The following is a 17,111-nucleotide window of genomic DNA, read 5'->3' as shown; positions in this document are numbered from 1 at the left end:
GACTCAGGAAAAACAAGCAGTCTGCTGACATGTGATAGCCTGATCCAATCACAGTGCTTCCCCATAGGATTGGCTGAGACCGACAAGGAGGCAGATCAGGGGCAGAGCCAGCATGATTCAAACACAGCGCTGGCCAATCAGCATCTCCTCATAGAGATGAATTGAATCAATGAATCTCTATGAGGAAAGTTCAGTGTCTGCATGCAGTGGGAGGAGATACTGAATCACAGGATGCTCGTGCACAGCCGATCTTAGTGGATGGAGGCATATTATGCCTCCATCAACTCAGAAGTCCCTCTGGTTCACTCTGAGTGACTGCAACTGGAGGTGTTCCTAGCTTTCAAGGTAAACACTGTATTTTCTCAGAAAATACAGTGTTTACATGAGATAGGCTGCAGGGAGCTATAGTTCTCACCTGAACAACCTCATTAAGTTGAAGTTGTTCAGGTGACTATAGTGTCCCTTTAAGGTCTGCTGTTAAGGGTCTCTCTCTAAATTCCATACTTTAGTTTGCCAACTAAATGGGGAAGTCAAACTACCTATGACTTTAGATAGAGACTTCGGCCACAAAAGTAGTGATGAGGTTTGAGCTAGATACTTTGATACCACTAAGAAAAAAACACTTTCTGCACCACTGTTAAGATGAGTGGAATTCCTAGATTTTACTATTAACATGACGTAAAGTCATGATTTTATTAAAGACACGGAGGCGAGTATTATGCATAACTCTTTCTTTATTTCCTCAGCAGCAAAGATAGAGGAATATAAATATATCAAAATGAAAGAAAAAACTGTATAGGTACACAGGCAACCAATCACATAACAGAGGAAGTGACTATATAAGGCCTGTGTCTCCCACAATCCCCCTCTTTCTTGCGAAAACCGAAGACCAGGTAAGAAGAACGATATCCCACTTGGCCAAAACCGGAAACAATTCGATAACTTCAAGCTAAAAGAGAGAGAGAAATATGGTAATAACCAAACTCCAAACTGTGGGCTTACCAAAACAGACTGTCGATTATTCATATGACAAAACCGAAATCTGAAAAACATAATAGACATAATTAATCAATATAACCAAACAGAATACATGAAATTCAAATAAAAACAGACCAAATCTCAACATACCTGAATATGCCAATCGCATCTCACCCCATACCCGACACTGGGAGGGTGGGAGGGAATAATACTCGCCTCCGTGTCTTTAATAAAATCATGACTTTACGTCATGTTAATAGTAAAATCTGGGAATTTTATTAAAGACACGGAGGCTCATATTATGCAAGTTCAAAGCTGTGCTATCACCTGAGATGCGATGTGCACAATAGGTCTGAAGTAGAAATTGCGGAAGGTCGACTCTCGAGACCAATCCGCTGCTCGCATAATGTCCTCCAAACGACATCCAACCGTAGACGCTTTCGAAGCCATAGCCCCTCGAACCGAATGCGGCGTGAAGACAGAGGTGTCTATACCCGCCATAGACAGGAGCCATCTTACCCAACGCGCCAGCGCTGGCGTTGAAACAGGTCGGTGAGGTGCACGAAAAGAAATGAACAAGGGATGCGAATCCGATGAACGTAGAGGTTGGGTAGCTTCTAGATAGGCCTTTAGGCAATCCACTGGACAGAGTGCCGGACTCCCTGAGAATCTAGGATACACAAACGACTTAGAAGCTGATTTTGTCCTCCTGAATATGTTGAAGCTAACACCCCCCGGGGTGAAAACAATGGTGTCCCGGCCAAGGGCCCTGACGTCGGAGACCCTCTTACACGAAAGCAAACAAAGCAACATGACCAACTTGGAGGACAATTGCTTAAGGGTCAAATCTTGGTTAGGATACCATGACGACAGAAAAACTGTACCACCACGTTAACGTCCCAAAAGGCAGAGAAACGAGCCTTGGGAGGGCGAGCGAGGCGAATGCCCTTGAGAAGGCGACACACGAAAGAGTGCTTGCCTACGGGCGAACCATCCAATTCACTACGTCCAGCTGATATAGCGGAACGGAAAAGGTTGATACGCCTTGCCCGAATCAAACAGAAATGTGAGGAACTCCAAAGTCATATGGAGAGGGGCAGATACGGGATCCATAGCCCGTTCCATGCACCAACCAGACCGTGAGTTCCATGAAGAGCATTAGGCCGATCTTGTACCTGGAGCCCAGGCGTTATCGAGGAGCAGGCGAGTAGACTGCGAAACATTCGGGACAACCCAGGATCCCCTGAAAGGAGCCACGCCATCAGAGGTAACTGATGACCGAGTACCAGTCCGTGCGAGTTCCCATCCGGGTCCAGAAGAAGGTCCTGGAAGTTCGGAATCAGTTGGGGGTAGTCCACCGACAACCCCATCAAGCGTGGAAGCCATGGACGGGATCTCCACAGAGGTGTGATCAGCGCCAGGGAACAATCGTGACGAATCAACTTCGAGATCGTGCGAGCGATCATGTTGAACGGTGGGAAGGCATATAGGCGGCCTGGTGTCCATTCCTGGAGAAAAGCATCCGTCGCCACAGTTGCCGGATCCGGCCTCCAGCTGTAAAACTCCGGGAGTTGAGTGTTCAGGCGTGAAGTGAATAGGTCCAACTCGAACCGTCCCCATAGACTGTCCAGACCTTGGAATACGGAAAACGTGCAAGCGTCAAACCCCCAAGTCTCCCGAATTGTCCAGACCTGGGATGTGTTCCGCCTGCACCGAGACATTGTTGAGAAGACAAAATTGTCAAAAGTCCTTCGCCGACAGTGCCAACATTCTGGACTTTGTTCCCTCCAGGTGATTTATGTACCGGACTGCCGACACGGTGTCCATTTTGAGAAGAACGCAGCAGTTTGCTCGGTCCGGGGTCAGGCTGCGGATCGCGAAGGCCCCCACCAGAAGTTCCAGATAATTGATGTGTAAGGACTTCTCTATGTCGGACCATCTGCCTCCCGTGGAAACGTCTCCACAACAAGCACCCCAGCCGTGTAAGCGGGCATCGGATCCGATTACGATATCCGGGATCGAACTGAAGATGGCTCTTCCGTTCCAGGTCTCCATGTGGGCCAACCACCACACCATCTCGCCTCTGGATTCCTCGTCCAGTCGTATCCGGGATTCGTAAGAATGACCGGAACGGAGGTGTGAACCTTAGAGCCGTTGGAGGGCACGGTAGTGTAGCGGGCCCGGAAATATCGCCTGAATAGAAGCCGCCAGAAGACCGATAATCCTTGCCAGTTGTCTGACGGACATATCCGGCACTCGAAGAGCCCTTTGGAGCTCCTATTGAATGGTCTTCATCTTGGAATCCGGCAAGTACAGGAGCTACCTGATGGGAACCACTTGGAAACCCAGGAACTCTATCGACTGTGAAGGGGTCATGACCGACTTGTCCCAGTTGACCAGAAAACCCAAGTTCTGGAGAAGGTTGATCGTCCAATCCAAGTGTAACAGTAAGGAGTCCCTGGACTGGGACATGATCAAAATGCCGTCCAGGTAAGTAATCACAGGGCGGACCCCGCCTCACGTCTTAGGCACCAGGAAAAGATTGCCCGTGAAGCCTGGAGAGGCCAACGGCATCTCCTCTACAGCACCTTTCGTGAACATCTCTTCCACCTCCGCGGAAATCATTTCGTCTTGATCCAGCGGGAGGGACAACTCTCTGGGGATGGAAACTTGGACAGGCATAGAAACGAACTCCGGGTGATAACCCTTCACACATTGCAGAGCCCAAGCGTCCGAAGTTATCTCTGACCACCCTCGATAAAACAAAGGCTAGCCTCCCTGCCACCCGTACATGATCGAGAGGGGAAAAAAGGGGTACTCGCCATAAGGACGTCTGCCCGAAGTGGCACCGCGGGTGTATCTGGAGCCCCAGGATCTCCCTCTGGCCGGGAAGAAGGGAGGTGTCCTCGTATCCTGAAATCCTCGGGAAGGAAAGAAGGAACCTCTGGTGGCTCGAAACGAGCCTCGGAAGCCGCGGCCGGGTGGACAGTTCCCGCTACGCCCCGGCCCCTCCGAAAACCTTGGGTGCGAACATGCGCTTCATGTTTGCCTGGGCCTTGTCTAGGGCCGCTAAAGGTCTTCACATAGGAACCTAGTTCTTTAACAAAGGAGGTTCCGAAAAATAAACCCTCTTCAGAGGGGTCAGGTTCCGCCACCGACATGGCAGCCAACTTGGGGTCGCTCTTTAAGGAGAATCGCCTTACGCCTTTCCGAAGACATGGCGGTATTTGCGTTCCCCAAAAGGCAGATCGCCCTCTGGACCCATCCAATGGCCACATCTACATCCAAAACGGAATCCCCCGCTCTAGCGGCATCTAGCAGTTCATACAATTTTGACAGGGGGCCCAGGGTATCTAATATTTTATCTTGGCATCCCTTGAGGGAAAAATCAAACCCCTTTTTGGGCTTCCAGCCTGACTTGTTCAGGAACTGGGCAACATGGGTATCAATATCCGGAGTCTTACAGGCCGAGCCCGGGAGAGAGGGCCTAGGGCATTCGGCACGTAGCTTGTTGCGACCCTCCTGGGAGAGGGGGGTACGCAGGCGTTTAGCCACACATTGGGCAATATGGTCCGGAGGGACCCATTCTGCTGACCGTGGGTAGCGAAGGTCGTCAGGGTCGAACAGGGGGTTGCCCTGGTGGTCGAAAAGTGCCCTACTGTCCCCAGTGGGGATCTTAGCCTGACCAAGGGTAATGGCAGAGGAACCAGAAGGGGTAACACCCGTAATGGGTAATTCCTCGCATGACTCGTCCTCATCGTAGGAGTCATACTCCATAGCATCAGAGTCACGTTCCACACTCCGGTCGCTATCCGACTCATCCTCTAGGGCCGTAGCCCGTTTCCACAGTCTAGCCTTTTTAGCCCGGCCAGGGGCTCTCTTGCGCGTGGGGTGCGCGCTGTCTGTGATCACATCCAGTGTGTCAGTCATGGCAGGTAAAACCTGCATCGAGGAGTGGGAATCAACGTGCTTAGATTTAGCCTTCACCTTATGGGCACCAGGCACAGTCTGGGCAGGGACCCCACACCCAGGTGGGTAGGAGTAGCTATTGAGGGCATAAGCATAGAATGCAGGGACTGAGAGAAGGAGGAAGAAACAGCATCCATAGCTGAAGCAAAGGCCTTTGCAATGAAGAAGCCATAGTGGCATCCAGCAGGGCCTGAAATTCATGGGAGGCCATAGCTCCCTCAGTGTTATCAGCATTAAAATCATCAGAGGTGCCTTCAGGCCCATCATCCCTATCCTGCATGGTGGCAAAAATAATAGGGAAATATACCTTTAAGCGAATAAAGTATCAAAGGCTAGAGAAATATATGTGCAAATATATCTTTCAGATTACAACTATAGTAGACTAGGGAATGTACCTTTAAAATAAACGAAAACAGAAGGGTTGAGTAACCCACAATAAAGTACAAGGGAAAGGGGAAGAACCTGCTCGCTGGTGCACTCAGGGGACCCAGAGACCGGGAGACAAACCGCACGGTAGCAGAGTGAGAGACCGATCATAGCTAGACGGACCGCCCAAAATGGCTGCCGCACGTGCAACAGAACGATCGCGGACTGACTCCCGGCGGGGGAAGGGGCGCGTGCACCTTACCCGCGCAGGCAGCCCGCGATCGAGGAGAAACAGCAGAGCAGAAAAACACAGCCGCGGCCGGGAAAACAGTACAGGGTCCCGCGCGGCACCCGCAGGGGGTAGGGAGAGCGCAGGGGAAAAAACCAAAGAGCCGAGAGGGAAACCCAGGGCACAGGACAGGGGATAGCCTGAGCACACCAGCGGAAGGTTGCACAGATAAAGGCAACCAGAAACAAATAACCATAAGCAATAATAGCAGGCAATAACAACAAACCATAAACATTAAATCATGAAAAGAAATCCAAGAGCAAGAGCAAAATACTTAGCTGTCTGAGGTAAGCAGCAAAGAAAGAGGGGGATTGTGGGAGACACAGGTCTTATATAGTCACTTCCTCTGTTATGTGATTGGTTGCCTGTGTACCTATACAGTTTTTTCTTTCATTTTGATATATTTATATTCCTCTATCTTTGCTGCTGAGGAAATAAAGAAAGAGTTATGCATAATATGAGCCTCCGTGTCTTTAATAAAATCAAATATTTTATGAGGTACTAAACTCAGACCTATTAAAACTAAGCCTTATATTTTTTTCCAGGCTACTCCCCTTAATGTTTTGGGAGTAGGAAACTACATCCATATATGGTTCTGAAATTTCTAAATTTGGAGCTCCGGTCTTTGACCCCCCGAGTAACTTGTTGTGGGTACCCTCAGCTCAGTCTTCCTCTTGGTTCTACTTAATGACCATCTCTTATAGTGGAACTGCGGCATAGGGTTTGCACTGTAGCTAGACTGTGCGTATTGCGGTAATGGAAGGATGTACCCCCATGTCGATAGGTTACTGAATAAGATTGTTAGTAAATACAGGTACTGCATGCCCTTAATGCCCACAATAGGAAATCATACCTCACCCTAACAACCCCAAGCAATGAAAATAAAAGAAGCAATGAAGACAAATACTTATGTAAGACTGTTTCCTACTTAACAGAGATTAAGGCAAAAAACATGCGAAAGGCCTGGTCATGGTGTACACCAGGCTAATACATTTGCCATCTTCCTTCTCTGTAATTTTGGTCCAGTATTTTCTCCAGCTTTTTTAATTTTTTAATTTTTTTATTTTTGTTCTTCCTTCCATTTCATCATGTTCCATTTCACACATCTTTTGTGTGCCAATTTATACATTCTTCTCCTGTTTAATTTTTAGTGGAGTGGAGATGTCTTCTATTACAGTGGAGTGGAGATGTCTTCTATTACAGTGTTACTTACTCACATACTGTTTTTTTAAATTTATTTTGTTATCTTGTTTAGTGGAGACATTGGAGTGTGCAGGAATGATACAGCAAACATTATTACACCATGCAACACAATATTAAGTGTGTGTGTGACCAGGGGTTGGGCTATTCTGAGAAAATATAGGTGACTTACTAATAACAAATTTTGCAACTAAAATGTAATATAGAACAAAAACATTGTATTTTATTTACACAGATTAATTTCAAAACACAGTTTGGAATGCTCATTTTGTGTTGTTTTTTTAGGGTACCCATGTTCTTCCATTACTAACATCTGTACTGAAAGATAAGGCTCACTTTGAGAACCCAGACTACTTTTTCCCTGAGCATTTTCTTGACTCTGAAGGAAATTTTGTGAAAAAAGAAGCATTTATACCTTTCTCCGCAGGTAATGTAATTTTATGAAAGCTGCAACAATGTCGAGTCCTACACAAGGACAGACATCTGAACTCAATCCTGTAAAATACAATCGTATTTTTATTCTATCTCAGTGTATCATGCCTGAGGAATTGCCTTATTGGCATGAAACACGTAAGCGTCTTTCCTGCTCTATATCTTTCCTGCTTTGTCATAACATTTGGCCAGATAATGATGGGTGACCCTGACAGGATAGATTGCTATGGAAAAACAGGCTGATAGGAAGTAACCAGAAAACAAGTTTTTTGCTTTTAGGACTTTGGTTTATAAGTAAAATGGTGAATTTTCGTATGTAGTTTTGGAAAAGGAACTAGCCGAGTCAGACCTACAATGGGTCCAGTTGGGCCTATGGAACCAGGGAGCACTTTAAGGGGAGCAGCAATCTTCTGCCTTCGACGTGTCTATGTCAGAAATCTGGGAACCAGAACACACAAACAGAATCACAAACAAGAATATTTGCAATACCGGCCCTTAGAATGGCCGGGTTATACAAATAAGCAGAGTCAGAATACAAGCCAAGGTCAGAGGATTACAGAGGTAAGGAATAACGATTGAATAATCCGAGATCAAAGAATTAGAGAGAGTAGGATAAACGAGAGACAAAAGCCAGTTAAGGTGCCAAATAATCAAACAGAAGGAACGCACTGTTGGGCTATCAAGAAACCACAAAAGGGCAATAAGGAATGGGAGAGGTAAGTATAAATAGGCATTGCTTACTTTTGATTGGGCAAATTCCTCATGGAATTGTCCACTATTCGTGGAAGGTACTTTACCTTCCTAATCTGACGTTTGACATAATTTTTTTGGAGGAGAGGGTTTTCAGGTAGCGTGCAGCTCCATAAGAGACGCACACGCACACTAGTTTAGCAGTGCAGCACCTGTGACTTCACAGTGCTTAGTCTTAAACTACAGGCAGCATGCCAGGCATTGAGAGCCCCCTCCCATGCCATGACAGGTAAAACAGCAGAGAGGGCAGCACCAATTTGTGTGTGAGCAGAGCCAGCACTAGCTTTGCCTAATGCACCTGATCTGTAAGGGCAGCAGCTGACTGCTGCTCAGGAACGAGGGGGGGGGGCGGGCGGGCGAGGCATGGAAGAAGTGGGAGAGACACATGGAAGTAGGAGGGGAGAGATATGGAATGGAGAAAAGAAACATGGAAGGAAGGGGGTAAGAGAGTAATGGAAGGAAGGGGGAAGAGACATGTGAGTTAGTGAGTACCAATGTGTGTAAATGTGTCTGTGAATGAAAGTGTCTGTTTATATTTGTGACTGCGTAGATATGCGTATGTGCATGAATGTGGGGGACAGTTTTCGCTTTAATATACATTGTAATAATGTATATGAATTATTAAGTATAATAATGCATATGAAATGTGTAAAAAGTGCATCACAAATGTTTTTCAGTGACTATATCTGTAATGTACACATATCCAACTCACGGAAATTATTTTACAGCTCACTGTATGCAATGAGGTTGACTTTATTACTATTTTTGTAATATTTCTAATTTGAGTTAATTGTAGGGCAGATCAGGGCCATAGTGTAAATTTTTGGATATAAAATATAGACTGGGTGAATTGTTAGGAATTCAAAGTGAATTACAAGTTTCAAGCCAAAATAACCAAAGTGAAAACACAGTACAATGTTCCAAAAATTTGAATTCACTATTAATTTATAGTATATGAATCCCTGACAATTTAAATTATATATAAATTTCAAGTCCTACTCAGTATCATAAGATTACCACAACTCAACTCTCCAATTGAAATCAAGCCTGATTGACATATTTGGGACTTTCCACTATCGGAGGTAGGCATGGATCCTTGGTTAAACATACCAGGTAGGTTTTGGATCCTTCACTCCAAGTCACTGAAGTTAGAACAATAAAATATTGAACATGGCATAAAAACACATAATCTCCTTTTGTGTGTAATCTAATGCAATACAAATGCTTCAAACTAATAAGAGCTCCTTGCAGCCACAATGATTAATCAATGAGTACATAGTATTACCGAGGCTTGATTAATCACCTTTGATATGAAAAAACTCTTGTTCATTTGAGTTGTGTTTACTACACAATGTTACAGCATTAATTAATTAATTAATTATTACATAAAGCTACTGAGGTATAATGTTTTTTTTCCCCAGATATAAGACACATTTTGTTTCTATATTTCAGTCAGTAGTGCAGCATATATTAGCTTGATACAATGCCATCAATAATTAGGCATTAATATAATTGCTTGATTTTTTTAAGTGACCATAACAACATTGGTCTAAATCTGTTTTTATGGGTATAGAAATCCCATGAAAGGCAGAGTATCAAACGTCCATAGCTTTCATTGCGGGTTTGGTGCATAGATGCTTTGCCCTGCAGTCTGAGAGTTGTAAACATTGCCATGAATCAGTACGACTCTAGTGGAAGTCAATCTAAAAAGCCACTAGAATCTAAGTGAAGAATTTAACTAATTTAATGTTTTCACACTCAGGGTAATCATGCAATGCATGAGAAGCATCCAAATGGTTGAGAACCGGTATTGCCATGCATTCAGAGTAGGTGCCAAATGCCTCTCTATAAGAAGCATTGGATTACACCAGAGATAATCAGTAATGATGATCTCAAAAGAGGAGGAGCAGGGAGACTTCATGGTGCTGCATGAAAGATGAGTAAAAACATGTTTTTTTTTTACATTTTATTTTACAAGGGGAGTTCTGATAATCTCATTCCTAAGAACCATAATACTAAAAATAGATGTATTTTTTTTACATTACAGTGTTTTGTAATTATTAAACCCTTTAGAACATTAAACATAGCTAAGCGATGCATAAATAATCAGTGGGTTTTAACATGTATAGTAATTTTCTGTATTTCTAGGTCGAAGAAGTTGTGCTGGAGAGAATTTAGCAAAAATGGAGTTGTTCCTGTTTTTCACGCGACTACTGCAGAAATTCACTTTCCAGCCCCCACCTGGAGCAGAACTTGATCTCACCCATGAGGATGGTATAGCCACTAGTCCAAAACCCTATCACTTGTGTGCAATACCTCGAAACTAGATCTATGAAAAACATGAGCAGTGCTGGAACTTAATCTATTATAATTTGACAAAAATAATTACAATGAAATTATTTTGAGCATCTGTTCATTTAAGATACGTTTTTTTACTGCTCTTATGTTGTTTCTGTTGCTCTGTATATTTCAACTTTGAGCACAATTAAATTCATATTTTTTTTCTAATGGTATCCTAATAAACTAGCATTTATTTTAAACCAGAATATAATAGCTGGAACATACTACAAAAATGTTAAAATAAAAATATATAGTAATACAGGCAAACTATTCAGTGGAACAGCTTAACACATATAAGAAACATGCCACTCTTACGCTGGGTTGGATGGGCCACTAATCTAACCCAGTACCACATGGGGTTAAATGCATTAGTTTTCATGGAGCCTGTGCCCCTCACCCTGCACCAGCCTCCATTCACGTATCCAGCACACATTACTGAAACTTTGAGAGTGTAGCGATATTATTGCTATAATAGTTGCATACAGCACCAAACAACTGAGATGATATATTTAGACTGAGATAGAGAGCTGTGAGATAGAGTCTAGAGATGATGTGGGTGAAACTGGAAATTGAGGTCTGGAGATGGGAGCAGCTGATGAAATAGATATATAGGAATGAAAAAATACAAGCAAAAGGATAAGTGCTATTGAACCAAACCAAGTAGATATTAAAGAGAGGCAGCACACCTAAAATGATAGAACTCCCTCAGAACTCCAGAAACAAGTAAAGCAATGCAAAAAGAAAGGAACGTTGCACCAAAAAGTATAGATAATATATCAGTTGAAATAACACAGAAGAATATACAGTAAAATAATAAAAGTGACCAATATAATGTTCTAATAAAAACTTGCAAGGAGAAACAGCCAAAATCCTGTCAGGAAAAGTCTTCTATGAAAGTGCCATATCAGGTATTCCTTGGTATCCGTATTAAAAAAAATGAAAAAAACAACTGATGCGGTGCAATATATCCGAGAAAAATGTGTTTCTAATAAATATTAGGTCTTATATAGTCCCACTCAAGTTTAGAGCTAAAACTAGCTTAGTATGGATAGCGTACCATGGTATAATCCCCACTTATGGGATATGTGAAGAGATATACTTAGGCAGATGTCAAAGCAATATGAAGATCATAAAAACAAAAAGAAACAACAAAAGTTCTCACTGTATAAAAAATACCAGGAGTATAAAGATAACAATTGGTAACTCACATGTGGTTGAGCCAGCAAACCGCTCAATGAATAGGGTGTAAGTGGTGTAATCCCCACCTTGGATTCTTTGGAGTAGTCCTCACTTTATTATAAACAGTTTTCATACATCCACAACACGTTTCACCAACACAGGGCTTTATCAAGTGGAGATAAAAAGTAAAACCTGGCAGACAAGGGTATATAGAGAAAAGACAGGCATATCAATTTTGAATTTGGCGCCTAAATGATGTCACTACCATGTTTGCAACATTTTATAAAATATAATATAAACCATATGATAAATAAATACTTTGGAGAGGGAGCACTTTGTGAAAAAAAGAAATAAATTAACAAGGCTTAGAACATGCTAAAAATAGCACCACATGACCTCACACAAGGCAATATGGGGGATGTCATATTAGGGCTCACTATAGACATACAGTGAGGGAAAAAAGTATTTGATCCCCTGCTGATTTTGAATGTTTGTCTATTGACAAATAAATGATTAGTCTATAATTTTAATGGTATTTGCATTTTAACAGTGACAGTAACAGTTTATCCAGAAAAACACATGTCAAAACAGTTATAAATTGATTTGCATGTCAATGAGTGAAATAAGTATTTGACCCTATCAACTTGGTGGCAAAACCCTTGTTGGCAATCCCATAGGTCAGACATTTCTTGTAGTTCTTTTTTTTTCTTGTAGCCACCAGGTTTGCACATATCTCAGGAGTGATTTTGTCTCACTCCTCTTAGCAGATTCTCTCCAAGTCATTAAGGTTTCTGTCTTTCACTGTTAAAATATGCCTACCATTAAAATTAGAGAACCTCCTTCCCTCAGCCAGGGCATGGTTGTGGATGGGTATTCCTGCATGACAATGACCGAAAACACACAGCCAAGGCAACAAAGGAGTGGCTCAAGAAGAAGCACATTAAAGTCCTGGAGTGGCCTAGCCAGTCTCCAGACCTTAATCCCATAGAAAATTTGTGGAGGGAGCTGAAGGTTTGAGTTGCCAAACATCAGCCACGAAACATTAATGACTTGGAGAGTATCTGCAAAGAGGTGTGGGACAAAATCATGTTTTATCATGTTTAATAAAATGTCTGGATATGGAGTTATTAGATATCCTACAATAATGTTACAGCATTAGGTTTAAGCATCTGGAGGTCACTCCTACATATTGCATGCCACATGACCATGGGCCTGGAGCTGCAGTTCCACCAGCCCCTATGTTAATCTGGCCCTGCATTAGGCATGTGCATGGGGAAAATGTACGGTTCGGCATTCTGAAATTCGGAACTTTGGCAATTCGGGACTTCGGCAATTCGGTTCGGTTTGGCACTTCGGCACTTCGACACTTCGGAACTTTGGCAACTTCGGCACTTCGACACTTCGGTATTTCAGAACTTCGCCATTTCGGAATTTCGGGACTTCGGCACTTTGGGACTTCTCTTGCAGGCGCATAGTAGATAACTCCCTAATTCCCATGGTAAAAATTACTTAGCATTAGTAAATTTTGCCCCTACTCACTATACCACGAGTACGGGCATGTCTATTAAAAAGTGAGCAGCCTGTGACTGCTTACTGTTAAAAAAAAAAAAAAATTGCCCCCCCGGCCCCCACCTCTGAGCGGCGGGTGGGGTCCCTAAAGTAAAATAATGGGGGGGACCTATTGTCCTCCCCCAAGGGCACCCACCACTGAGTGGCGGGTGGGGGCCCTAAATCAGAATAAGGGGGGGACCTTTTGACCCCCCCTGGCCCCCACCCCATAGCAGCGGCTGGAGGCCCTAAATTATAATAAGGGGGGGACCTAATGTCCTCCCCCCTGGACCCCACCCCTGAGCGGTGGGTTGGGGCCCCCACCCCTGAGTAGTGGGTGGGGACCCTAAATTAGAATTAAAAAAACCGAGCGCAAAAAAAAATAATCCTTCTTCACCCATGGTGGGTTCCGCGCAGACAATTTGACTCATAACTCTCTGATTGGTGGATTGAAAGTAAATTATTTTGTTTTTCGCTCTTTTTTTTTTTTGATGCGTCGGTTATTATGGATTTTTTATTTGGCCTTTTTTGGGGCTGAAAAAATAAGATTTTAGAAGAAAGAAAACATCAAATGGTAAGTTTTAGTTTATTTTTTTTACAGGTACTTAGTTAATGGTCCCTCATTATTTTTAGGTAGGGGTTAGTTTTTTTGGGAGGGGGGACTAGAGGTTTGGGGACCCCTAGTCACCTGGGGGAGGGGAGGTTAATTTTTTATTTAGAGCCCCCACCTGCCGCTCAGGGGTGGAGGCCAGGGAGTAGGACAATAGGTCCCCCCCATTATTTTACTTTAGGCCCCCCCCCCGCCGTTAAGGGTGGAGGACGGGGGGGGGGGCAATAGGTTCCCCTTGGGGGGGAATAGGTCCCCCTTTTAGGTTAGAAGCCCCCACTCATGCGGCACGGGTGGGGGCTCAGGAGGGGTGGACGTTTGTACTGTTTACTAAACATGCCCCTACTCGCTGTATAGTGAGTAGGGGCATAATTTACTAATACTAAGTAATCTTTACTTAGTATTAGTAAATTTGTCTGAAAGACCAATTTAGGTCTTTCAGCCTTTTAGTAGATAGCTCCATAATACCTTGGGAATGATCTACTTATTCATTCCTGTCATTACATTGACTGGCCAAGTAACTTACATTTTATATGAATGTGTGTTACTTGATTGTTGTGTTGCAAATGCTTACAGCTGAATCCTGGCTATGTTTGTATACTTTTTATTTAAAATTGTATACAGTGTAACATTCTTCATTCTTCCACTGGGTAAGTATATTAGTTACATAGAAACACAGAATGTGACGTCAGATAAGAACCATTCGGCCCATCTAGTCTGCCCAATTTTCTAAATACTTTCATTAGTCTCTGGCCTTATCTTATAGTTAGGATAGCCTTATGCCTATCCCATGCATGCTTAAACTCCTTTACTGTGTTAACCTCTAACACTTCAGCTGGAAGGCTATTCCATGTATCCACTACCATCTCAGTAAAGTAATACTTCCTGATATTATTTTTAAACCTTTGTCCCTCTAATTTAAGACTATTTTCTCTTGTTGTTGTAGTTTTCCTTCTATTAAATATAGTCTCCTCCTTTACTGTGTTGATTCCCTTTATGTATTTAAATGTTTCTATCATATCCCCCCTGTCTCGTCTTTCCTCCAAGCTATACATGTTAAGATCATTTAACCTTTCCTGGTAAGTTTTATCCTGCAATCCATGAACCAGTTTAGTAGCCCTTCTCTGAACTCTCTCTAAGGTATCAATATCCTTCTGAAGATACGTTCTCCAGTACTGCGTACAATACTCCAAGTGAGGTCTCACCAGTGTTCTGTACAATGGCATGAGCACTTCCCTCTTTCTACTGCTAATACCTCTCCCTATACAACCAAGTATTCTGCTAGCATTTCCTGCTGCTCTATTACATTGTCTGCCTACCTTTATGTCATCAGAAATAATCACCCCTAAATCCCTTTCCTCAGATGTTGAGGTTAGGACTCTATCAAATATTCTGTACTCTGCCCATGGGTTTTTACGTCCAAGATGCATTATCTTGCACTTATCCACATTAAATGTCAGTTGCCACAACTCTGACCATTTTTCTAGTTTACCTAAATCATTATCCATTTGGCTTATCCCTCCTGGAACATCAACCCTGTTACATATCTTAGTATCATCAGCAAAAAGACATACCTTACCATCAAGACCTTCTGCAATATCACTAATAAAATTATTAAAGAGAATGGGTCCAAGTACAGATCCCTGAGGTACCCCACTGGTGACAAGCCCAAGCTTCGAATATACTCCATTGACTACAACCCTCTGTTGCCTGTCACTCAGCCACTGCCTCACCCATCCAACAATATTGGAATCCAAACTTAAAGATTGCAGTTTATTGATAAGCCTTCTATGTGCAACAGTGTCAAAAGCCTTACTGAAATCTAGGTAAGCTATTTCTACCGTACCACCCTGATCTATAATTTAAAGTTACCCAATCAAAAAAAATCAATACGATTAGTTTGGCATGATCTCCCTGAAGTAAACCCATGTTGTCTCTGATCTTGAAATCCATGTGGTTTTAGATGTTCAACAATCCTATCCTTTAACATGGTTTCCATCACTTTACCCACTACTGAAGTAAGGCTTACTGGCCTATAGTTGCCCGACTCCTCCCTATTACCTTTCTTGTGAATGGGCACAACATTCGCCAACTTCCAATCTTCTGGGACTATTCCTGTTAACAATGATTGGTTAAATTAACCTGTTAATGGTTTTGCTAGTACACCACTAAGCTCTTTTAATAGCTTTGGGTGTATTTCATCAGGTCCCATTGACTTATTTGTCTTTACTTTTGACAGCTGAAATAGAACCTCTTCCTCTGTAAACTCACGTGTAATAAATCACGCATTTATACTTTTTCTTAACTGAGGTCCCTCTCCTTCATTTTCATCTGTAAATACAGAACAAAAATATTAATTGAGGCAGTAAGCTAGACCTTTATCCTCTTCTACATACCTTCCTTCTTTTGTTTTTAATCTAACTAATCCTTGTTTTACTTTTCTTTTCTGATTTATGTATCTAAAAAAAGTTTTGTCCCCCTTTTTTACTGACTGTGCTATTTTCTCTTGTGTGTGTGATTTGGAAGCTCTTCTAACTTGCTTAGCCTCTTTCTGCCTAATCTTATAGATCATTCTGTAGAGATGTCGCGAACATAAAAATTTCAGTTCGAAAAAATGTTCGCGAATGGGCGAACCGCGATAGACTTCAAGGCAGGCAAATTTTTCTGCCCACAATAGTGATGGAAAAGTTGTTTCAAGGGGACTAACACCTGGACTGTGGCATGCAGGAGGGGGATCCATGGCAAAACTCCCATGGAAAATTACATAGTTGATGCAGAGTCTGGTTTTAATCCATAAAGGGCATAAATCACCTAACATTCCTAAATTGTTTGGAATAACGTGCTTTAAAACTTCAGGTATGATGTTGTATCGATCAGGTAGTGTAAGGGTTATGCCCGCTTCACAGTGACAGACCAAACTCCCCGTTTAACGCACCGCAAACAACCGCAAACAGTCCATTTGCACAACCGCAAACTCCCCATTTGCACAAGGTTGGATACCAAGTTAGCAATGTCCCGTTCCTTGTCCTCACTGATGTCATTGAAGGTCTCTTCCTCCACCCAGCCACGTACAACACCAAGGGTCACCGAAAGGTGACAACAAGCCCCCTGGGACGCCTGCTGTGTTTGGTCTTCCACCTCCTCAAAGCCACCTTCCTCCTCTGACTCCTCTTCTTCAGACTCCTCTCTCTTCGTTGCCTCTCTCTGCATTATTATAAGGTGTGTTAAGTAGTACTATTCCTATCATTTTAATCCCTGTTACGTCCCCTATCAGGGGACGTGTATATGGCATCGATTTTAGGAACCGGGAGATGGAAAAAGATGCTTGGTCGGTCCTCCTACTTCAAATTTGGGGCACTGCGCGTGCAATCTAATGTGCCACCAGATAGGAGTGGTGTGTTAAGTAGTACTATTCTTATCAGTTTAATCCCTGTTACGTCCCCTATCAGGGGA

The 17,111-nt window shown here is 43.1% G+C and overlaps 1 protein-coding gene across 1 annotated transcript in view; it reads left to right on the top strand.

Annotated features, from left to right (window-relative positions):
- The window catches only part of LOC134586126 (cytochrome P450 2K1-like), a 205,994-nt gene extending 195,683 nt beyond the window's left edge, over nucleotides 1-10,311 (top strand). Inside the window, exons 12-13 of the mRNA XM_063441636.1 lie at nucleotides 7,088-7,229; nucleotides 10,133-10,311. Coding sequence (XP_063297706.1) covers nucleotides 7,088-7,229; nucleotides 10,133-10,311 — 321 coding nt within the window. The remainder of the gene's footprint in view (nucleotides 1-7,087; nucleotides 7,230-10,132) is intronic.
- The last annotated feature ends 6,800 nt before the right edge of the window (nucleotides 10,312-17,111 follow it).

This window comes from Pelobates fuscus, chromosome 2 (genome assembly GCF_036172605.1).
Source record: "Pelobates fuscus isolate aPelFus1 chromosome 2, aPelFus1.pri, whole genome shotgun sequence".
NCBI lineage: Eukaryota > Metazoa > Chordata > Amphibia > Anura > Pelobatidae > Pelobates > Pelobates fuscus.
This window is presented reverse-complemented; position numbering and strand designations above follow the sequence as displayed.